The sequence below is a fragment of the Heterodontus francisci genome, chromosome 24, assembly GCF_036365525.1.
Source record: "Heterodontus francisci isolate sHetFra1 chromosome 24, sHetFra1.hap1, whole genome shotgun sequence".
NCBI lineage: Eukaryota > Metazoa > Chordata > Chondrichthyes > Heterodontiformes > Heterodontidae > Heterodontus > Heterodontus francisci.
The window spans coordinates 38,598,879-38,622,201 of NC_090394.1; the positions used below are offsets into that span (position 1 = coordinate 38,598,879).

The 23,323-nt window shown below is 42.1% G+C and overlaps 2 protein-coding genes across 11 annotated transcripts in view; one reads left to right on the plus strand and one right to left on the minus strand.

Annotated features, from left to right (window-relative positions):
- The window catches only part of LOC137383313 (myosin phosphatase Rho-interacting protein-like), a 334,034-nt gene that overhangs the window by 289,681 nt on the left and 21,030 nt on the right, over positions 1-23,323 (plus strand). For 2 of the 5 annotated variants that reach the window (XM_068055968.1, XM_068055971.1), the window contains exon 23: positions 5,213-6,127. The exons of 1 other annotated variant lie outside the window; for it this stretch is intronic. In XM_068055968.1, coding sequence (XP_067912069.1) covers positions 5,213-5,389 — 177 coding nt within the window. In that variant the 3' untranslated portion in view covers positions 5,390-6,127. Of the gene's footprint in view, positions 1-1,975; positions 6,128-23,323 lie in introns of those variants that run through there. 2 more of the 5 variants (XM_068055970.1, XM_068055972.1) reach the window with 1 other exon arrangement.
- The window catches only part of LOC137383315 (hexosaminidase D-like), a 43,557-nt gene continuing 32,209 nt past the window's right edge, over positions 11,976-23,323 (minus strand). For 4 of the 6 annotated variants that reach the window (XM_068055974.1, XM_068055973.1, XM_068055975.1 and 1 more), the window contains 2 exons: positions 22,064-22,153; positions 15,968-20,152 (listed from right to left, as the gene is read on the minus strand). In XM_068055974.1, coding sequence (XP_067912075.1) covers positions 19,969-20,152; positions 22,064-22,153 — 274 coding nt within the window. In that variant the 3' untranslated portion in view covers positions 15,968-19,968. Of the gene's footprint in view, positions 12,096-15,967; positions 20,153-22,063; positions 22,154-23,323 lie in introns of those variants that run through there. The other 2 variants (XM_068055979.1, XM_068055978.1) reach the window with 2 other exon arrangements.

Sequence of the window (23,323 nt, forward strand, 5' to 3'; positions counted from 1 at the left end):
CCTTTCCTATTCTATACAACAGCCTACATACTCTACTTTTAGGGTTAGTGCCAGTCCTGAACACATTACTGCTGTTCAATCTATTAGGAATATAGGAGCAGGAGTAGGCCATTCAGCTCATCGAGCCTGCCCTGCCATTCAATAGGATCATGGCTGATCTTCCACTTCAATGCTTTTTTCCCCACACTATCCTCATATCTCCTTATGTCATTTGTATTTAGAAATCTGTCAAACTCTGCTTTAAACATACTCAATGACTGAGCTTCCACAGCCCTCTGGGATAGAGAATTCCAAAGATTCACAACCTTCTGAGTAAATAAATTTCTCCTCATCTTGGTCCCAAGTGGCTTTCCCCTTATTTTGAAATTGCGTCCCCTGGTTCTAGACTCCCCAACCAGGGGAAACATCTTAACTGCATCTACCTTGTATATCTCTTCAAGTATTTTGTAGGTTTCAATGAGATCACCTCTCATTCTTCGAAACTCTAGAGAATATAGGCCCAGATTCCCCAATCTCTCTTCATAGGACAGTCCCGCCATCCCGGGAACAAGTCTGATGAACCTTCGTTACACTTTCTCTTTGGCAATAATATCCTTCCTAAGGTAAGGGGACCAAAACTGCATGCACTACTCCAGGTGCGTCGGTCAAGAATTTTGAGTAATATCTCCCAAGGCTTAACGTAAACAATCCAAATTCTTCAACCACTCCTTATAACTCAGTTGCCCTTATCTACACTGTCTGATATATAGCAGAGCGACCAGAGCTATATACAGTACTCCCAAGTGTGGCTCTATTAGTGCCTTGTGTAGATTCATCATCGCTCATAGGGTTTTGCGCTTTCCCTTTGCTTATGCATCCCAAGGTACCATTAGCTTTTCTTACTGTTGCCACACATTGTGCTTAGTGCCAGTGAGCCATCTACCAGTAATCCCCAATCTCTCTTCTGCATTGTCCTGAAGCCTTAAGGCATTTAAGACTGCATTTCCAATGCTTACTTCCGTTGCCTAGTCTCATTGTCTTGCATTTGTCCATGCTTAGTAACATTTGCCACTCATCACCCCATCTTCTCAGATTCCTTTGTAAAGTAATGGTAAACTGTGCACATTTGAGATCCATTGGAGTTGCAAAGAATTTTCCCCTCATAAAATGGTATCTGAATGCAACATTCGTTCCTTGTGGGAACATTATGAAATAGCATCACAAACAGAATGCTCCCACTCTATATAGAATGTGACCACTTAGGTCTTGGCATGCCTATACAAAACACAGCCTACAGTTATAGTGAGGAATGGTTTGAGTAGTGAACTGAATCCCTTGTATTTAAGAAATTGCATTGTTCTGTCTGTTTACACAACACAGTCTGCATGCAGCTGTATATGAGATTGTATAGCACAGTCTCTTACCCCCAGTAAGAATTTGTATGCTGGAATGTTCAGCTGTTATGCAATCAAAACTTATATCTGGGTGTTTGCAGGGTCCAGTTCTATTTAGTTAGAAGTTACGTGACTGCATGAAAACAATTATATACAGTAACATGTGTCAGTACAGCAGATGACAGAGGGAGATGGACATTGTGTGGCTCCCACAGTACATTTTGAACACTGAAGCTGACATGTCATTTATGGTTCCTACATTAGTTACTTGACACTGAGTGACTGATGTACATCATGCATGGTTCTGACAGTAAGTGGTGGACACAGATACTGACTTATTTCATGGGTGGCTTCTATGGTAATTTTTGAATGGGAAGATACTGATGCACATTGTGTAATTTCTACACTAAGTGATTTACTCCCTGAATTCCATTATTCACTCATTACATCGTGTCTCACTAGTAATGATAATTTAAACAGGATAATTAACTCATTGACTGCAATCTTGATCATATTCTGGATAAAAGCAAGCATCATGTTTTTTGTGAATAGAAATGGCCAAAATAACCACACGGGTAAATTGTTTCACTCTTCTTCCATAGAGCCTGAAAGAAGGTCTCACGGTGCAAGAACGGATGAAGCTCTTTGAACCCAAGGATTAGGAGATTGCTGTATTCAACACTGGCTCAGGCCATGGCCACTCTCTCTTCAATAGGCTGCCCGTACACTAACAATTATTATCCTACACGGAACAAACATCTGGTTCATCCTGACTTTGCACACTAATCCCTAATGTGACACATAATTAATATCACATTTGTCAGCCATGTCTTGAAGTCACTCTTAACCTGTGTTAAATACCAATGATTCCCTTGAGTAAAATAACCAAAAATTGTTTTAAAATCTGGGCATTTTTCCTCCCTGTTACTTTTAGCAAAAGCATTCCTTTTTTTAAAAACACAGAATTAAGTTAACTTTGCTTTTCTTTGCACCCAGGGAATGTTTATTGCCCACACACCAAACAAATGGGTAAGGGAGGCTAGGTACTGCAAGATTAGTGAAGCAAAAAGGAGGCTTCCTGGCTCGCCCATCTCTTTTTCCTGTTTGCTTCTGAGGAGGCATCCAGAAGAAGGCCTTGTACCCCGCTGTGATCAGAGCATTGTAGGAGCAGGCAGCAGACACAGGCCCCAGTGTACTGACAGGCCAGGGATCAATGCAGGATGTCTTTTGGCTAATGTTCTTAGACAGCAGGCTCAGACAATGGTGGCCATTCCTGCTGATATAGACTTGTAACAAGGGTGGACTTTCAACCCCACAGGTCAGGATGGTGGTAGTGGATGGCAATGAAAGGGGAGGCTGGGGTGCCAGCAGCAGTACAGATGGCTTAATGTGGCGTCAGGATGTGCAGTATCTTTTAAACACTTACCTTGTTGGTTGCAGCCTGTAGCAGTTCCATTAAGGACCACCTGTTAGAATGCTTGCACACATGGATTCTCCACATGCAGCTGACACCAGCTGCCTCAGGAGTCAAGCAGGTGTTGGACCCTTTGCATATGTAAATAAGGAGCCTCCTGTTTCAGGCGTGAGCCCTGGGTGGCACACATCCTGCTCTTGATGAGCAAGTGCTTCCTGCCTGCCCTATTGGAGGCCTAAGTGGCTGTTTAGCACCCAAAAACCTTGTAGGCTGTAATGTTAGAACTTCACCTACTCAGCAAGAGGCAAATGTGGCAGCTTGAAACTGAAACCCAATTCCACTCGGCTTAGAGGAAAACGGGAATAGATGACAACCTGAGTTGATTGTAGCATCCCCTCTACGTATAGCATGCTGTGATGAGAGCAAAGGTGATGGGAAGCCATCACTGATGAATGGCAAATTTATCAAGGGGAATGGGTGCTGCATAGTACCATTCCCCTTGATAAAGATGGTATCCTTTCACTTCTGCATCTTGTATGTGCATAAGAGTGGATTTGTTCCATCAACATTTACCTCCGTAACAGCTGTGCATAAATGGTAACTAAATTGACAAACTTATTGAAGAATGGAAATTTCCACTGGTGCATTCTGGGCACTATTGGGGAAACGAGAAAGGAACTTAACTGTGTCACAGCCGTGCTGGAGGTGGGGGGGCAGCCTAGAGTGAGTTTTGCAATATCTAATCTGATGTCCCTGATCTAGGAGTGCTTGATGCTGATAATGGGTGCCTTAAATCAAAAGTGTTCCATTCCCAAAGTGGAAAACCCACTGTTCAGGAGTACAAAAATTAAGCAAAAAAGTATGGTTTTTACTTAAACAGTAGAAAAGGACCCTTTCAAACAAATGAAAACTCTAATCAATTTCCCTAACATACGAATTAGGAGCAGGAGTAGGCCCCTCGAGCCTGCTCCGCTATTCAAATAGTTCATGGCTGAACTGATTGCTCCACATTTACACCTACCCCCGATAACTTTTCTCCCCCTTGCTTATCAAGAATCTACCTCTGCCTTAAAAATATTCAAAGACTATGCTTCCACCACCTTTTGAGGAAGAGAATTCCAAAGCCTCACGACCCTCAGAGAAAAAATTTCTCCTCATCTCTGTCTTAAATGGGCGACTCATTTTTAAACAGTGACCCCTAGTTCTTGACTCTCCCACAAGGGGAAACATCCTTTCCACATCCACCCTGTTGAGAGCCCTCATGATCTTATATGTTTCAATCAAGTCGCCTCTTGCTCTTCTAAATTCCAGCAGATACAAGCCTAGCCAGTCCAATCTTTCCTCGTAAGACAGCCTGTCCATTCCAGGTATTAGTCTAGTAAACCTTCTCTCTACTGCCTCCATCTCATTTACATCCTTCCTTAAATAAGACCAGTACTCCAGATGTGGTCTCACCAATGCCCTGTATTGCTGAAGCATAACCTCCCTACTTTTGTATTCAATTCCCCTCGTGATAAACGATAACATTCTATTAGCTTTCCTAATTACATGCTGTACCTGCATATTAACCTTTTGTGATATATGCTGTAGGACACCCAGATCCCTCTGCATCTCAGAGCTCTGCAATCTCTCACCATTTAGATAATATGCTGCTTCTTTATTCTTCCTGCCAAAGTGGACAATTTCCCACATTATACTCCATTCGCCATGTCTATAGCCACCCATGTAACCTATCTATATTCCTTTGTTAGCCCCCTTGTGTCATCTTCACAAGTTACTTTCCTACCTATCTTTGTGTCATCAGCAAATTTAGCAATCATACCTTCGGTCCCTTCATCGAAGTAATTTATATAAATTGTAAAAAGTTGAGGCCCCAGCACAGATCCCTGTAGCACACCCCTTGTTATATCTTGCCAACCAGAAAATGAACCATTTATGCTGACGCTCTGTTTTATGTTAGCCAATCTTCTATCCATGCCAATTTATTACCCCCTACACCGTGAGCTTTTATTTTCTGCAATAACCTTTATGTGGCACCTTATCAAATGCCTTCTGGAAATCTAAGTACAATACATCCACCGGTTCCCCTTTATCCACAGCACATGTAACTCCCTCAAAGAACTCCAATAAATTGGTTAAACATGATTTCCCTTTCACAGAACCATGTTGACGCCAGCTGATTACCTTGAATTTTTCTAAATGCTCTGTTATAACATCTTTAATAATAGCTTCTGACATTTTCCCTAAGACAGATGTTAAGCTAACTGGCCTGTAGTTCCTGCTTTCCATCTCCCTCCCTTTTTGAATAAAGGAGTTGCATTTGCTATTTTCCAATCTAACGGAACCTTCCCCGAATCTAGAGAATTTTGGAAAATTAAAACTAATGCATCAACTATCTCACTAGCCACTTCTTTTAACACCCTAGGATGAAGTCCATCAGAACCCGGGGACTTGTCAGCCCGCAGCTCCAACAATTTGTTCAGTGTTCCCTGTAATATATAACTCTACAATGTGTACTCAAGAGTGGGCTTTCCCCTATAATTATATTCATGAAGAACCTGCATGTATCACTGATGTACTGAACACAAAGCATACACAGTAACTGTTTCACTGCAAAGTTTCATGATGGCAACTGGGAAATTGGAGCTGCTCCAGCATTTGATGCATCCATGCTCGAACTGGACTGAAATATATTTCAAAGTGAAAGCAACATTTCAGTTTATATACAGGATATAAAGAGCACACAAGTGATTATAGAAAATACAGCACATGCAATGCTGTGCCTGCAGCTTATTTGTGAAAGCATTGCTTGCCAGTATTTTCTGCCCATCTAGCCTCCTCTGATTTATTAGACCCTCAGTAACTGCAAAGTTTCTGAGCCTGAGGCTGTGTTGTTTGAAGGACTATATACAGAAACTGAGATGACTATTATTAATAGTGATGGTGATGATAAACAAACAGAGACTCAAACAGATTCTGCTACTGAACTCAGTGTATGTGTGGTTTCTGTACAGCAGAGATGGAGTTAAGAACTGTTCCACCTGGGTTTTTTTGTTTGTTTAGCATTTTCTACCATAAACTCCTCCACATTTGTAATACGTGAAGGAGTTCCATGTTTTCAGTTCACTGCCTGTCGTTTTTCCTGAGGTTCTGTGAAGCAAAACTTTAGTTTTAAAAATTTTTTATTACAAAATGTAACTTTTCTTTAGAGTAGCTGCACAGAATTATCAGTAATATTACATTTACAGAATGTTATAGAACTGACAACTTGTATATTTGCTACTGAACTCTTTTTGTAACTTCAAAGCACTTAATTAAAGTTAGGGAAGTGCAAGCTTGTACTGACTGACTGTTTCACATTGGTTTCATATTTGAATGAATTGGACTAGAAACCACCAAAGCTGGCATCACTGTTGGTCTATTTCACTCTACAATGCCACATCATCCATTCTTCAGAGATGATTAGCCAGTTTCCAGTGATTAAATTAAAAATTAACAGCCAAACACCGGCTGCAAAACATCATTTGTAACATGGTTGAAGAATTCAGCCCTACAGCTCACTTCACCCTTTTGTTCAGCCAGATGTTTAATATCAGTTGAAGCAAAGCACCTATTTAATGCAATGGTACAATCACTTTGTCAGCCTTCAAACTTGTTGGGTGCTACATTATAAAGTGCTTCAAAACATCCGGAGGTCGTGAAAGATGCACAATAATGCAAGTTGTCTCAGACACCTCTTGGCTGAAAATCCTAAGTTTCTCCAAGTTCCTCATAACTTTGCACAAACATCTCCTTTGTTTCTTGGTGACTAGAACTGAATATAATACTCAAGGTGCAAGTCAGTGGACTCAACAATAACTCCTCCAACTTATATTCTACAAGTTTCTACCATATGGTCTTACACCAAAGCTATACTCATAGCTGTCTAATTACCAAATATTGATTTGTGCCATAGCAGTCATTAGCTCTTTTCATTTTTTCTTTCACGGGATGTGGGCTTCCCAATTCATTGCCTAATTGCCCTTGAAAAGGTGATGGTGAGCCACCTTCTTGAACTGCTGCAGTCTGTGTAGTACAGGTACACCCACAGTGCTGTCAGGAAGGTAGTTCCAGGATTTTGACCCAGCGACAGTGAAGGAACGGCGATACAGTTCCAAATCAGGATGGTGTGTGGCTTGGAGGGAAACTTTCAGATGGTGGTGTTCCCATGTATCTGCTGCCCTTGTCCTTCTAGCTGGTCGAGGTTGTGGGTTTGGAAGCTGCTGTCAAAGGAGCCTTGGTGAATTGTTGCAGTGCATCTTGTTGATGGTACACACTGCTGCCACTGTGTCAGTGGTGGAAGGAGTGAATTCATCTTGGCTGAACTCAAATTCAGGTTCCATTGTAGGAAACCATGTTCTCAGCTCCCACACAACACTGAAAATCATCTGTAGTTGTTTATTGTCACAAAGTGATTTACGTGATTTTTCCCAGCAGCAAGAGCTTGCAAAAACATAACACTGCATTTTGTATTTGGTAAAATTGCAGCAGCAATGTAAAAGCTGCAGCTCGTGACAAATTTCTTGTTACAGTCAACAACCTACAATTGTTGGAACAGGAAAGGTTTCCAGTGAATTCTAAACACATTATAAATCAACTAATTTCAATATTTTTGCAAATGTAGTTAGGTTGCCCATTAGGGTAATAGTTAAAAAAATGTTTTTAAATTTAGAGCTTTATTTCAGGTGCCACCTGGCTCTTATTTGCATTGCAAATGTGTGGCTAACCGACCAGGCGGGCTGCTGGTTTCAGAACAATAACCTATTTGTGCACTTCCCTTTGCACTCATATGCTGCTTGCTCTATTTAAGTTTATATGAAAGGCAATTGTGATACTACAAATACTCATCAATGTCAAATTGAAAAGGAGTAATAATCTTTGGAGTGGACCCAAACCATTGTGTTCATTTAGTATGCTGCTGCCCTCAGCAGCACTGTTAGGAGAGATGTGGAGTGAAAGCTAGATGTTTTCTCGCTGAGCAAGGAAATTATCCCGCTCTAACGACTTAAGCTATGGATCTGCAGCTAGATACCAACATTTAAATGAACAGGGCCAAAGCAGTTGATAGGGATATATTTCAATTCTCTACAAATTTTTGAGGAAAGAAGTTGTCAGCCTTGACTCAGTGGTAACACTCTTAACTTGGAGTCAGGGGGTTCAAGACCCACTCCACAGATTTCAACGCATAATATAGGCTGATACTTGTTCAGTACTGAGGAAGTGCTGCACTGTTGGAGGTGATGTATTTCAATTGAAATGTTCAACTGAGGCCCCATCTTCCCTTTCAAGTGGACGTAAAAGCTCCTATGCCACTATTCCCAGGAGAGCAGAGGGGTTCTTCCAGGGTCTTGGCCAAGATTTATCCCTTAACCAACATCGCTAATACAAGTTCCTGGTAATTTACCTCATTGGCCTTTGCAGGACCTTGCTGTGTGCAAACTGGCTGCTCTGTTTTCCCATAACACTAACTACATTAAAAATTACTTAATTGATCCACAACACCTGGCAGCCATCAGGGTCCTGAAAAGTGCTATATAAATATGGAATAAGATTCAATGGAGTCAGGTTGGTCTTTCTCAAGATTTGCACAATACAGTTTGTGTTGGTGCAAAGAGGAAACTACTTTGCACAATGTTAAACGTGTAGTGTAAATGCACTCTTCAGGGTTCTTCAATCAGTTGGATTCCCAATGGTCTAAGGCTGCATTTAACTCAGATCCCAGAGATCAAAGTGCAGTATTCTAACCAATTATAACACCCAACCACCTTTACTGAAACATCTAAAACAGCTCAAAAATTTAGCAAATTTTAAATCTAGAACTGCACCAGCTATACATGCTGAGAAGTTAACTGCCAACAAACATGTTAGCTGCAAAATGTTCTCACTGCTCAGATTAACAGTAGTGTTAAAACCAAAACAAAGTGAATTAATGTGGGACAGCTGAGGCAGACAGTCTGTCGCCAAATGATTGTCAGGTAAGCGGGATAGGCTGATTACAGCCTTCCCGCCCAGAGGCCAATTGAGACCCTTAAGTAGCCTATTAAAATGAAGCGCCCTCCCTGCGGACGGGGGGGGGGGCCTTCCTCTGTGGGCAATCTGGAGCCCATGAAGGACTCCCGCTGGGAAAAACGCCAACTCCCTGGACCATTTCCCCCCCCTCCAACTATACTTTCACCCGACCCTCTCACCTGGACCGTTGAGACTGGCCCTGGCGATCCCGCCTCACTTACCTGCAGTCTGGGTCTCCAGCACTGGGCCTAGGTACAAAGCCTCTGCAGTACCGGCAGTAGCCACCACTGCCAATACTGCTGAGTTGCCAGCTCTTGGAGGCAGGATCCCAGCGCCAGCCACTTAAATGCCGGAACGACGCAAGATTACAACAGGAGGGCCCTCAGAAAGGTGGAGGTGGGGAACCTCCTGCTTTTTCACGCTGGCATTGGGACCCACACTGGAGCCGCAAAAATCCAGCCCCAGATGTGCAAGCGAATCCAAATTTTACAGGAACAAAATGAGGAATTGATGAAAATCAATATTCGTGAGAAGGTTGTATTGGAGAAATTAATGGGGTTGAAGGTTGATAGGTCCCCAGGACCTGGTATTCTACATCCCAGAGTGTTGCCTTACATCAGTAGTAGGGAATATGTTAGAATCTATTCTAAAGGATGTGATAAGTGGACACTTGGATAATAATTATCTGATTGGGCATAGTCAACATGGATTTATGAATGGGAAATCATGTTGGAGTTTTTTGAGGATGTTACTCACAAAATTGATGAAGGGAAGCTGGTGGATGCAGCGTACTTGGATTTTCAGAAGGTTTTTGATAAAGTCCCCCACAGGAGGTTGGTTAGCAAAATTGAAGCACATGGGATAGGAGGAAATATACTGGCATGGATTAAGGATTGGTTAACCGGCAGAAAACAGAGTAGGAATAAATGGGTCATTCTCATGTTGGTAGGCAGTGACTAGTGGGGTACCACAGTACTTGGGGCCCCAGCTGTTCACAATATATATCAATGATTTGGATGTGGGCACCAAATGTAATATTTCCAAGTTCGCAGATGGCACAAAACTAGGTGGGAAAGTGTGTTGTGAATAAGATGCAAAGCTGCGTCAAGGGAATGTGAGGTTACCCATTTTGATAGGCGGAACAGATGTGCAGAGTATTTCTTAAATGGAAAGCGATTAGAAAGTATAGATGTACAAAGGGACCTGGGTGTCCTCATCAATAAGTCACTGAAAGCTAACATGCAGGTGCAGCAAGCAATTAAGAAGGCTAATGGTATGTTAGCCTTTATCGCAAGAGGATTTGAGTACAGGAGTAGTGAAGTCTTGCTTCAATTGCATAGAACCTTGGTTAGACCGCACCAGGAGTATTGTGTGCAGTTTTGGTCCACTTACCCAAGGAAGTTATTATTGCCATAGAGGGAGTGCAACAAAGGTTCACCAGACCTGTTCCAGGATGGCAGGATTGTCCGATGGAGAGAGATTGGGGAAACTGGGCCTATATTCTCTAGAGTTTCCAAGAATGAAAAGTAATCTCACTGGAACCTACAAAATAGTTAAAGGGATGGACAGGGTAGATGCAGGTAAGAGGTTTCCCCTGGTTGGGGAGTCTAGAACCAAGGGACACAATTTCAAAATAAGGGGGAAGCCACCTAGGACTGAGATGAGGAGAAATTTACTTACTCAGAGGGTTGTGAATCTTTGGAATTCTCTACCCCAGAGGGCTGTGGAAGCTCAGTCATTGAGTATGTTTAAAGCAGAGATTGACAGATTTCTAAATACCAATGACATAAAAAGATATGGGGACAGTGTGGGAAAAAGGTACTGAAGTGGATGATCAGCCATGATCGTACTGAATGGCCTACTTCTGCTCTTAAGTTCCTAATACTGAAATCAAGCAGTAATCATTTCTAACAAGGCATAAGGTAGTGATTATTTTGTATGCTATTCCTCATCAATAAGAAGTCTCATCTGTAACACCCTCGGGTACAATCATAATTCAAACTCAATAAAAATTGTAACAAAACTGTCAGACAACATGACATCCAAACTGTTGAGCATTAAATGCTACAGCAACCACAGAAGGGAACTGAAGTGAAATGTACATGGGTACAAAACAACATGCATTCGGTGCTCTGAAATAACACAGCTCACAATAGATCAAACAAACTCATATGTTTTGTCTCCAGACATCATCCATAAACCCCAATTCTCTGGTCCAGGAATCATCTTTCATCAGCATTTACAACCAATTTGGCCACTCGTGCAGTAATTGTCACCGGAGTCTTTAAAGCTTGCCCTAGAACAATACACCATTTGTAGGGGTGGCAGGAGTCTTGAAAGCTTAAGAGGAAAAGTTGAGGTGGTGAGGGACAGTGAGGAGGAAATCAAATGAATTCTGCTTTTCAATCTAAATTTCCCTTCATGGTCTTGCCTTTCTCAATTTCTGTAACCTCCTCCAGCCCTCCAACTGAGAACTGTTCTTCCAACATTGGCCTCTTGCGTATTCTCCACCCACTATTGGCAGCCGTGCCTTCATTTGTCCAGGCCCTCAGCTCTCGAAATCTCTGCTTAAACCTCTACATCAGCCTTATTCAAGAACCTCCTGAAAACCTCCCTCTGACCAATCTTTTAATCACCCCAACTATCTCCTTTGGCTCAGTGTTAATTTTTGTCTGATTACATTTCTGTGAAGTGTCTTGGGCTATTTCCAATTTCAAGGTACTCTATAAATTCAAGCTGTTGTAAGTAGAGTCCTTAGACACACTATTCATTATTTCATTTTTTTTAAACAATACTGCAGCAGCTTAACAGAATATTCAATGTCTGCGAACTACAGTCACTATATTGCACTGTTATTCATCTTTTTCTCACAAATCTAAACAATTCACAAATATATAGTTTCAGGGCCAATGTTATTTATCCAATCTAACTTATGACACATTTTGAGCATTACTTGCCAGTGTTTCCAATAGTACTGCTGTGTACTGCCAATGGACTACAGCAGAATCCATACTGGCTCAAAGCCATTCATCTTGGAGAAAAACTGTACTTTGCCGGATCATATTCATTCCAAAGCTGTCCAAATTCTTCTACAAATGCCTTCACAATATCCGTATTTTTAATTATGATTACATTTTCTTTATTTCCAAAAATGCCCTGGGCACTCCAGTTCAAAGATCCAGTTACAAGGACAGATCCATCAATTAGTGCAAATTTGTGGTGCATGTAGTTTGTATCCTGATCATGTCGGACTTCGATACCTGTCAACAAAGGATGATTATAAATCACTTTCACAATTGCACTGTATCAACAAAGTCACTCTAAAGAAACATAATGAAACCTTTTGGGCAATTTATGCTGGTGTGTACTGACTTCACAAATGCTGTGTTTGTTTTTGTGGAGGTACGTCAGTTAACATTCCTCCACATAAGTGTGGGCCCACTGCAACTCTGGTACGGTAGTCAGTTTCTCAGCGAAGAGAGAGAATAATGTACTGGTCCTAGTGGGATACCAAATATAACCAATGGGTGTGTATTATTAGAACACCTACAAAATTGTTCGGTGGAACAAATATGCTCATGCCCGCTTGGTGTTTGGAAACTATTGCAGACCATAAAACAGCCAGTACAAAATATCCCAGAAGCAGGGAGAACTGGCAGTTTGGGAGGCAGGGGAGGGGGGAGAATGGGGCAAGTGGGCGTCAGGCGAACATTTGAATGGTTGAGTCTGGAGGTAACAGACGCAGGGAGAACGGTTGGTTGAAAGTCAAGGTCTCATTCACTCACCAGCCCTCCTGAAGGTACCGACCTGGGATCCAGCCAGTGCCATGTAGTCCGAGTCGGTGATGACGCGGACTCGCACCCCGCGGCCGTGCACAGCCAGTACCGAACCGCTCAGCTCCAGGCTGGAGATGGTGAACACGCAGACGTCGAGCGAGCGGCGAGCGCTGAGCAACAGGCGGGCCAGGCAGCTCAGTGCGCTCTCCCGGTGCGACAGGCCGCAGTCACAGTTGCCGGGACTAGCCAACAAAAGGGGCCGCACACATGTCACCGGTGCCGGGAAGAAAAGCACCTGCGGCCGCCGCTCGCGGAGCCGCTTTAGGTAACGGATCAGGTAATAGAGTCCCTCGGCTGCTAAAGAGAGGCTGACCGTTACCACCAGACCTCGCCACACCGACACAACCGTCAGCATCTTCGCACGCAAAAGCCAACCGCGTGCTGCGCGCCAAGTACGGCCGCTCAATGTTGCGTTGAACGTCTTGACATAATTTGCGTGAACGTGGCGTTACACGTCTTGACATAGTTGCGTCAACCGCGGCGTTCAACGCATTGACATTGATTGGGTTTATTGCTTCGCCTGGATGGAAATTTATGATGGAGTGTGGTGGGAGACAGGTGGAAAATCTGGGTGGAGTAGGTGAGTTTTCCCTTAAAACAACTGGACGAAATATAACGTGGCGAAATATAAAGTTATCTACTTTGGTAGGAAAAATACAAAAGCAGAATATTTTAAAAAGGTGAGGCTGGTGAATTTTGGTATTCTCAGGGATTTGGGTGCCCGTCTGCAAATGACAAAGTTAACATGGAGATCCGACAAACATTAAGAAAGCAACTTGTATGTTGGTTTTTGTTAGAGAGTGAAGTTTAAGAGTAAAGGAGTCTTACTGTAATTGTATAAGGCTTTGTTTTGATCTGCTTAATTAAGGGCATACTTCCGAATAGCGAGTGCAATGAATCAGAATTGTTCCAGCACAGGAAGCAGGCATTCGGCCCGTCGTGTCTGCGCCTGCTCTCCAAAAGGGCAATTTACCATTCCCCAACCTCCTTCCTGTAGCCTTACACATTCCTCCTTTTCAGATAACAATCCAAACATCCCAAGAAAGAATATTTTTATAAATTCCCTCTTGAATGCCTCGATTGAACCAGCCTCCATCACACTCTCGGGCACTGCATTCCAGATCCTAACTACTCGCTGCATGAAAAAGTTTTTTCTTATGTCATCATTGCTTCTTTTGCCAATTACGTTAAATCTGTGTCGTCTTGTTCCCCATCCTTCCACCAATGGGAACAGTTTTTCCTTATCTACTCTGTCCAGACCCCTCAATTTTTTGACACCGTGGCGCAGTGGTTAGCACCACAGCCTCACAGCTCCAGCGACCCAGGTTCAATTCTGGGTACTGCCTATGTGGAGTTTGCAAGTTCTCCCTGTGTCTGCGTGGGTTTCTTCCGGGTGCTCTGGTTTCCTCCCACATGCCAAAAACTTGCAGGCTGATCGGTTAATTGGCCATTATAAATTGCCCCTAGTATAGGTAGGTGTCGGGAAATATAGGGACAGGTGGGGATGTGGTAGGAATATGGGATTAATGTAGAATTAGTATAAATGGGTGGTTGATGGTCAGCACAGACTCGGTGGGCCGAAGGGCCTGTTTCAGTGCTGTATCACTAAACTAAACTAAACCTCTATCAAATCTCCTTTCCGCCTCTTCTCCAAGGAAAACAGTCCCAGCTTCTCAAATCTATCCACAACTGAAGTTTCTCATCCCTGGAACCATTCACGAGAATCTTTTCTACATTCGCGCTAATGCCTTCACATTTTTCCTAAAGTGTGGCACCCAGAACTGGACACAAATCTCCAGTTGAGGGTGAACTGGTGTTCTTTACAGTTTAACATAACTTCCTTGCTTTTGTACTCTACGCCCTATTAATGAAGCCGAGGAATGCTGATGTGTTAACTGCTCTTTCAACCTGTCCTGCCACCTTCAATGATTTAAGCACATATACACCCAGGTCCCTCTGCTCCTGCACTCCCTTTAGAATTGTACCCTTTATTTTATATTGTCTCTACGCATTCTTCCTACCAAAATGAATGATTTCACATTTCTCTGCATTAAATTTCATCTGCCACTTGTCTGCCCACTCCACTAACTTGTCTGTGTCCTTTTGAAGTTCTACACTATCCTCCTCACAGTTCATAATGTATCCAAGGTTTCATACCATCTGCAAATTTTGAAATTGTGCCCTGTACACCAAGGTCTAGATCATTAATATTAATAGGAAGAGAAAGGGTCCCAACACCGACCCTTGGGGAACTCCACTACAAACCTTCCTCCAGTCTGAAAAGCATACATTAACCATTACTCTGTTTACTGTCACTCAGCCAATTTCGTATCCATGTTGCTACAGTCCCTTTAATTCCATGAGCTCTAACTTTGCTCAAGTCTGTTGTGCAGCACTTTATCAAATGCTTTTTGGAAGTCAATGTACACTACATCAACAGTATTACCCTGATCAAAAAACTGCCGAGTTAGATGAACATAATTTGCCCTTCACAAATCCGTGCTGGCTTTTCCTAATTAACCCACATTTGTCCAAGTGACCATTAATTTTGTCCTGAATTATCATTTCTAGAAGCTTCCCCACCTCTGAGGTTAAACTGACTAGCCTGTAGTCGCTGGGCTTATCCTTACACTTTTTTTCAACAAGAGTGTAACATTTGCAATTCTCCAGTGCTCTGGCATCACCCCTGAATCTAAGGAAGAATGGAAAATTATGGCTAGTGCCTCCGCAATTTCCACTCTCACTTCTGACCCTAAAGAGATCAGGCAGGTTTCCAGTGCAATTGCTTTCGAAGTAAAATCACTATCATTAAGCAGACATATAGCCAATTGAGCCTCAGTGAAGTCCTGCAAACAGCATGAATGACGAATTCATCTGTTTCGGTGGTGTTGTAGGTTGATGAAAAATGTTGGCCAGGACACCAGGAGAATGCCCGATTCCTCTTTGCATAGAACCATGGGATTTTAATATCTAACTGAACAGATGGACAGGGCCTCAGTTTAACAACTCTGACAGTGCAGCACTCCCTCAGTACAGCAGTCAAGTGTCTGCTTACATTAAATCCTGGAGTGAGGCTTGAATTTACAGCATTTTGACTCAGAGAAGGGAGTTCTGGCAACTGAGCCAAGGTGACATTCAGTATCAATATACTTTCCATTTCAAAAGGAAACAATTCATCTGGGATGAGCTAAACATTACATTGCAGATAGCCTCCTAGGTCAAAGAAAACCCAACGGCCATATACTTGGAGGATCTAACTTCAAGCATTCGTTGTAGAAGGCATCATACAACTTCACTTATTGTGAAACTATTTATTGAGAACTCAAGTATTACAGAAAAAGGATTAAAATCACAACAGCAATATAGGATATAGATTTTACACACTTACATGAACAAATCATACACTGAAAACACAGGATCACATTGGTATAGCCGAATACGGAGGGCAACCAGAATCCGCGACACCTCAAAAAGGTAATGGAAACTGTTCCACACAGATGTAAGGTTACTATGACATGCACCAACAATGCCATAAAAAGCTCATCCTCTCTCCCAGAGTGCCAGAAGCACTAGTCACCAGCCCTATCCATTTCAGTATCTTACCCATCAGACTAACCGATCTGTCTCCATATTCAAAAGCCTTTGTCCCATGACTCAACGCTTGCTGATGAGTTTGCTTATCGGTATGAAGTGCTAGTAGTGGATAGCATTTGAGTTCATACCATTTGAGTATTGTTGACTTTGTGCCTGTTAATTTCTGGAGGCTGCTGATTGTTGCATACACTGAAGCTTTATCCAAATGAAACGTGGTCAAAGCTACATCTATTTTTGACAGTTTTTGATATTGGGAGAAAAAAAAATGACTTGCAATTATATAGCACCAGACAACCTCTGAACATCTCAACTCTCTTTACGGCCAATTAAGTACTTACTGAGGCATAGTCACTGTTGTAATATCAGAAACTGGGCAGCCAATTTGAACATAGCAAGGTCCCACAAACAGCAGGATGATAATCACTAGATAATCCATTTTAATGGTGTTGATAGAGGGATAAATATTGACCAGGACACCAGAGAGAATTCCCCTGCCATTCAAAAGTGTCTTGGGTACTTTTACATCTACCAGAGAGTACCAACGGGGCCTCGGTTTAACGTCTCATCCAAAAGATGACACCCTCCAACAGTGCAGTGCTCCTTCAGTACTGCACTCGAACCTAGATTTGTGTATGCTATGGAGTGGATCTTGAACCCACAACCTCCTGACTAAGGCGAGAGTGCTAACACTGAGCCATGGCTGACACCAGAGGTGACTTGTGACTTGGGTATGAGCACCTGAGCTGGATTGCGCTGCACTGTTAAAGGGAGGTGACTATCCTGGCTTATCAGTGGAGGATGTGACTCTCAACTAAGCTATTAATGGAATTCGACTGTTGTGTTAGTGGGAGTGCAGAACAAAATCCTAAACAGTTCCCTACTGGGAAAGCAAGAAATTTGAATTATGACCCACCCAGAGTTGTTCTTGTGTGCTCACCAGTCACTATGAGGTGCAAAGGAATGTTACTTATAGAAACACACAGCACAGAAGGAGGCCAGTCAGCCCATTGTGTATGTGCCGGCTCTTTGAAAGAGCTATCCAGTTAGTTCCACTCCCCTGCCCTTTCCTCATAACCCTGCAATTTTATTTCACTTCAAAGTATAAATTCCACTCCTTATTCCCAGTAAAATTCCATCCAGGTAGCAGCAAGTTATATGTTAAATCTCAGATGTGTGGTACTGGGAGGAAGAGTAACATTCATTATTAATCCTTGACCAGAATTTTTCTTCAAAAAATGGAATGAAATTTGAAAAAAAAAACTCTGTTCATCCCTTAGTTAACCAAGTGTTAAAAGAAAACCAGGGTAAAATTTACCAGCTGCCGTGTTTCCAATTATTGGTGTGATTTATTTATTATCGCTTCATTTGCTTCCACTGTAAAAAAAAAAAATGCAAGACCTGCCGAATTTGAAATTTCAGAAATAAACACTTGCAAATCCCAGCAGGGCTGAGCTGGGAGCCCAGGCTAATCTGGTTTGCACCGTTTTCAGTCAGGGCCGAGAGAAACTGAACTAGAACCATAGAAAAGTTACGGTAGAGAAAGAGTCTGTTCAGCCAGTCATCTGCGCTGGCTGAAAAAATTGGCCGCCTAATCTAAAACCACCTTCCAGCACCTGTTCTGTAGCCTTGCAGGTTACAGCACTTCATGTACAGGTCCAGGTACCTTTTAAATGAGTTGAGGGTTTCTGCCTCCACCACCGATCCAGGCAGTGAATTCCAGACACCCACCACCCTCTGTGTGAGAAAGTGTTTTCCCATGTCCCCTCTAATCCTTCTACCAATCACCTTAAATCTGTGCTCCTGGTAATTGACCTCTCCACTAAACAGTCTACTCTATCTAGGTCCCTCATAACTTTGTACACCTCAATTAATTCACCCCTCAGTCTCCTCTGTTCTAAGGAAATCAACCCTAGCCTATCCAATATTTCCTCATACCTGCAATTTTCAAGCCCTGACAACTCTGGCAAGAGTTGGGTATTGTTCAAAAGGCAGGATGGATGTCCATTCCTTTGAAATGCTTGTGCAAAGCAGTAGTGCTCATGTACATAGGTAACCCATAGACAATATCCAGAGCACATTTTTGCCCATCTCCTACAGCACAGAAGGCAGGCATTTGGCCCATTGTAACTGTGTTGGCTCTCTTTGAAAGTCCCACTCACCTGCTCCTTTCCCCGTAGTCCTACAAACCTTTACTTTTCAGGTATGAATCCAATTCCCTTTTGAAAGTTATTATTGAATCAGCTTCCACCACCATTTCAGGCACAGCATTCTAGATCATAACCACTTACTCCACTTAAAAAAAAAAAATTCTCCTCATCCCACCTCTGCTTCTTTTGTGTACTTGAAAATAGATCCCTTTTGCTCTCTCCACCCCATAGTGACCTCTGCAAGGCAAGGGCTTTTAACTGTAGATGTAAAAGTTTTATAAAAAATTAATCTGACACATACAACTTTACAACTAGGGGTGAGGAAATGCAGAAGAGCAAGAACAGCAAATTTATCTAACCAACAGCTTACAAAATGCCAGAGGTGTTTAGTGCAAATGACAGTACCAGTTCTACAAGGTCACTTGTGTAAATTGAAAGGGGCCCGGACTCTCCACTTGTTTGTTTTAATAGAATTCTTCCATTTAAATATTTCTAAAGTAAGAATCCTTTGTCACATATTGTACAGTCTGGCTCTTAGAGTCTGTTCTTTTGCAACTGTTTCCTCTCTGACATTAACATTCTAGAGAACAGCTCAGGTTTTTTTCTACTTTATCCTCCATTTAACATCACGTAGCATATCCTTCTCAGACCATAAACGCTATTCTTAATTGTCTGGTATCAAATTAGTCAAGTGGTTATTTATTTATATTAAATTAGTTACCAAATAGTGATTTACCCTAGTAGAAAGCAGCAATTACAGAGAACACAGGTAAAACCAGATCGTTCACAGTAAACTCCCCACTCTCACCAAAACATCAACATGAATGAACAATTGATTACAATCAATCACATCAGATGAAATGGGGAAACTGCCAAGTGAAAACTATACACTTTAATTTTAAAACTATAAATCATAAAGATCATCTCCGAGATCTTGGTAAATCCACTCCAAACCCTGGGTGATGGCCATTAACTCCCCCCTATTATATAGTAATAAAAGTCCAAGTCCTTATTGCACTGCTCACACATGCTGCAAATGGCTGTACAACAAACATATCTCTGCACAACAGGAGTCACCTACTCATTAAGAGTTCTCTGCAAAATTCCCACGAATTGGAAGTGCATTAGCTGGAGTGAGTTGCTTTCCTCTGCAATTCCTTCGATGAAATCACTGGTCGTGCTCACAGCAGTGGTTGGTCGTAATGGTACCTGGCAAACCATATGGCATCACAGGATTCCAAGTGGAATTTCGATAGGTTGAGAGTAAGAGACAGGGATGGAGCCCCATGCGGCTGTGAATATTTTAAGTTCTGGACTGCGATCGCTATCAGAATAGCTCCAGAATTGGTAAAGGCAAAAGTCACAGCATCAGCAGCTCAGATGATTTCCCAAATTAAAATGAAATACAATGAAGTGGGACCCAGTTCCTGTGCTTTATTGTGTTTTAATTCTGGATCTCTAATTGTTCTGCTGTGTAGTTACAGAAATTGTATAGATGGATGGTTTCCAGTTATTCCACTAACGGCTCTGCATTCCTGAACTTACTTGTTGATTTTCTATTTTTGCTTTGGTGCGGCCATTAATGCTATAATTTCCTTGTAGTCCTTCACAAATTCTCTCAGCGGGTCCATATACAGGTTCACATTCTCTTCCATCCATTCTTCCACAGTGTCAGGAAAGTAAATCTTTTCCATCTGCACACGGAAGTTTCCCAAATACTCTTCCCACTGCTTGTGCACTCTGAACACATTTTATAGTTGCATTTACCATGTTGCATAATAAATATTGCTTTATAAGCACAAGTAGATCCTACACTAATACAGAGATCTCATGAATACTAAACTAACAGATTGCACCAGCACACCCTGTACTGATGAACCCTCAAAAGAACAGAAAATGCACTGACACAATGATCGAATAACCCCTGTGCCATCATGCATTTCAATGACAGATACTAGAATACACTGACAAACCCTGAGATAGCATAAGACTGCATTTAGCAGACCCAGCTCTGAAGAATATGAGGTAATACAAACTACTAAACAGACCTTGCCCGGGCACAAAATGAGCCAATACCTCCTGCACCAACATGGATTGCACTAGTAGACAGCAGGAAACTTTGCACCAATAGAGATTGCACTGGCACAGACTACTCTGTCACAACCTGTGTTGACAGACTTCCTAAGGACACTTTGCACCAAATCAGACTCTGCTGCTAGTATATCTGCTACTGCTGTTTCTGTGAACATTGATGCAGAAGTTTACTTTGGTTATTAAAGAACATGTCCTTTGTATAAAACAGATAAATACCTTGCTCCTACTCTAATCCACATTACCACCCCTTTGGGTGATAAGGGCAAGGATCCCTCACTGACCAGAGAGAGAGATGGTAAAGCTTTTATACAAACCCAAACCAGAGCTGAATGTCGATCAAAAATGGGATTCAAAGCAGGTCTCAGAAACAACTGACAGATTCTGGGCCAACTACATCAATAGGACTAAGAAAATGCAGATCATTTTTATTGTTAGCATAATTAATACAGTTAGACAAAAGAATCAAAATGGTATCTGTTTGTTGTTCTTTAGGAACATAGAAAAGGGAGTTGGCCATTCAGTCCCTCAGGCCTGCTCCGCCATTCAATTAGATCATGGCTGATCTTCAGCTCAACTTCATTTTCCTGCTTTTGCTCCATACCCGTTGATATCCTTACCAAACAACAATCTACTGATCTCGGTCTTGAAAGCTCCAAATTGACCCCTAGCACCACAGCTTGTGTGTGAAAAAATGCTTTCTGATTTAGATTCTTGAATGGCCTAGCTCAAATTTTAAGATTATGTCCTCTCATTCTCTATTCCCCCACCAGAGAAAATAGTTTCCTATATTTACCTTGTCAAATTATTTTAACGCCTTTAATATGATAGCAATAAATCTACTCACAATGATAGAGTAGCTTAACTATGAATGTGGTTTCAGAGACTTCAGGTTCTGAAGCAGCCTGGGGGAGATAGCCAGCAGCAGTCAAAGAGTACCGATTCAGGTTGGGTTGCCAGCACTTGTTGGATACGTTTCTGGAAGTGTCATCACATGACCTCCTGCCTCCAAACTTCCTCACCCTCATACTCCTGCTATTGGGTCACCCAACACGGCCTTCTCATACCAATTGGAAAGAAATAGTCCTGATTGGATGATTCATGACTGTCAAACAGCCTTCCCCAACCCCTGCTCACCCCTCCCCCATATCTGATATGCTTATAACTTTTTTTCTACAAGCACAATTTTTTATTGTCGATAATTTTTCTCCTGGGTTGCTTACAGCAATTATTTTGGAAAATTTATTCACAGGATGTGAATTACTAGTCCATTGACATTACGACACCACCTCCCCAAGTTGAGTAAGGATGGCAGGTTAGCTACCCTGAAGGACTAGTGAACCAGATGAGTTTATAATGACAGTCCAGACATAACTGATAGTACCTTTTTACTCCAGATTTTATTTAACAGAGTTTATATTCCCCAGCTGCCATGATGGGTAGTCCCTGCATCTGGATTACTAGTCCAGTAACATAACCACTATGCTGCAGTTCCCCTGGCCTGGAGAATAGTCTAATTCCTGGAGACTCCAGGGCAACTCCAATCCAAGTTGAACTCACCTGAGTACGTCGCTTCCAAAATGCTCCATGTTCCGAGGATTTGCAAACTGGTGTTTCCTGTTGTAATGATTGAACCACCCTTTGATCTCGCTGTTTAAACAAAGCATAAATTCAAATATATACACTGAATCATATGTTTATGGAAGACTCATAAACCCAAATACTGCAATACCGTTCATGTGCTTAAAAATCAGAATTGGTAGCAAACATTTTCTCGACACTGCTGCTTCTGAATCACCACACCTGTTGTCGCTGTGGTGCATTCTAATGAATCCTTCAGCAAATTTTGGCCTCAGTTTGTAACTAGAGGATCAGGGCACTCAAGAGTCTAACTATTGGTACCCCAGGTAAAATGTGGGGGACCAGCAAATTCTGGGCTGTCTTTTCACTCTTTTACACAATGGATTAAGAGCTGCGACAATTTGGGAGAGACAGTGGAAATAGCTCAAGAGGCAGCTGAAGAATGTGGGAGAAGGGGTGGATCAAAAGAACACCTGCACAGGTACTGCAATCCACCTGCACTAAGGCTGCAAAGTATGGAGTGAACTAATGAACTTCCAGGGGTGAAGAGAGAGAGAGATGCAAGCAGGTCTTTTCAGGGATGAAAAGCCATGAGTGAAGAGGGGTTAGTGTGTGAACAAACTCCACTTTTCTGGTTCCATCCAAATTCTCTCCCTGGCCAAGCTGAAACAATGGAACATTCTAATCATTGGGTAGTAAGTATCAAACTTTAAATCGATGCAACAGCTCACTGAAGCGGGAACACTCAGCACAAGTCAGGGAAATTTGAAGGATTTATTTAATTCAAGAGTTATTTAAAATTATGAAGGGTCGGAACAGAGTAAATAGAAATCTATTATTTCTAGTGATTCATTGGTCTAGAATTAAGAGAACATAGATACAAGATCAAAGCCAAGAAGATGTAGGACAAACACAGGAAAAACCTATTTCAAAAAACAGGCTTGTGAGGCTGTTAAATGGTGACACAGACTCTGTTTCAGTCATTAAAGAATTGTTTAGATAGGTGGTTCAAGGCAAGGGGAATAAAGGGATGTGGTACATAGCAGACACATGGGATTAGAACTACTGCTTGTGTGGAGGATAAATACCAACACAGACTGGTTGGGCTGAACAGCCCATTTCTATGTTGTACTTTCAATGGAATAGGTTACCACAAGGATCTGGTGAAGCTGATTTAAATCACAACGTTTGAGAGAGAACTAGATGGGGGTTTGAAGGAAAATACTGAAGGGTAAAGTG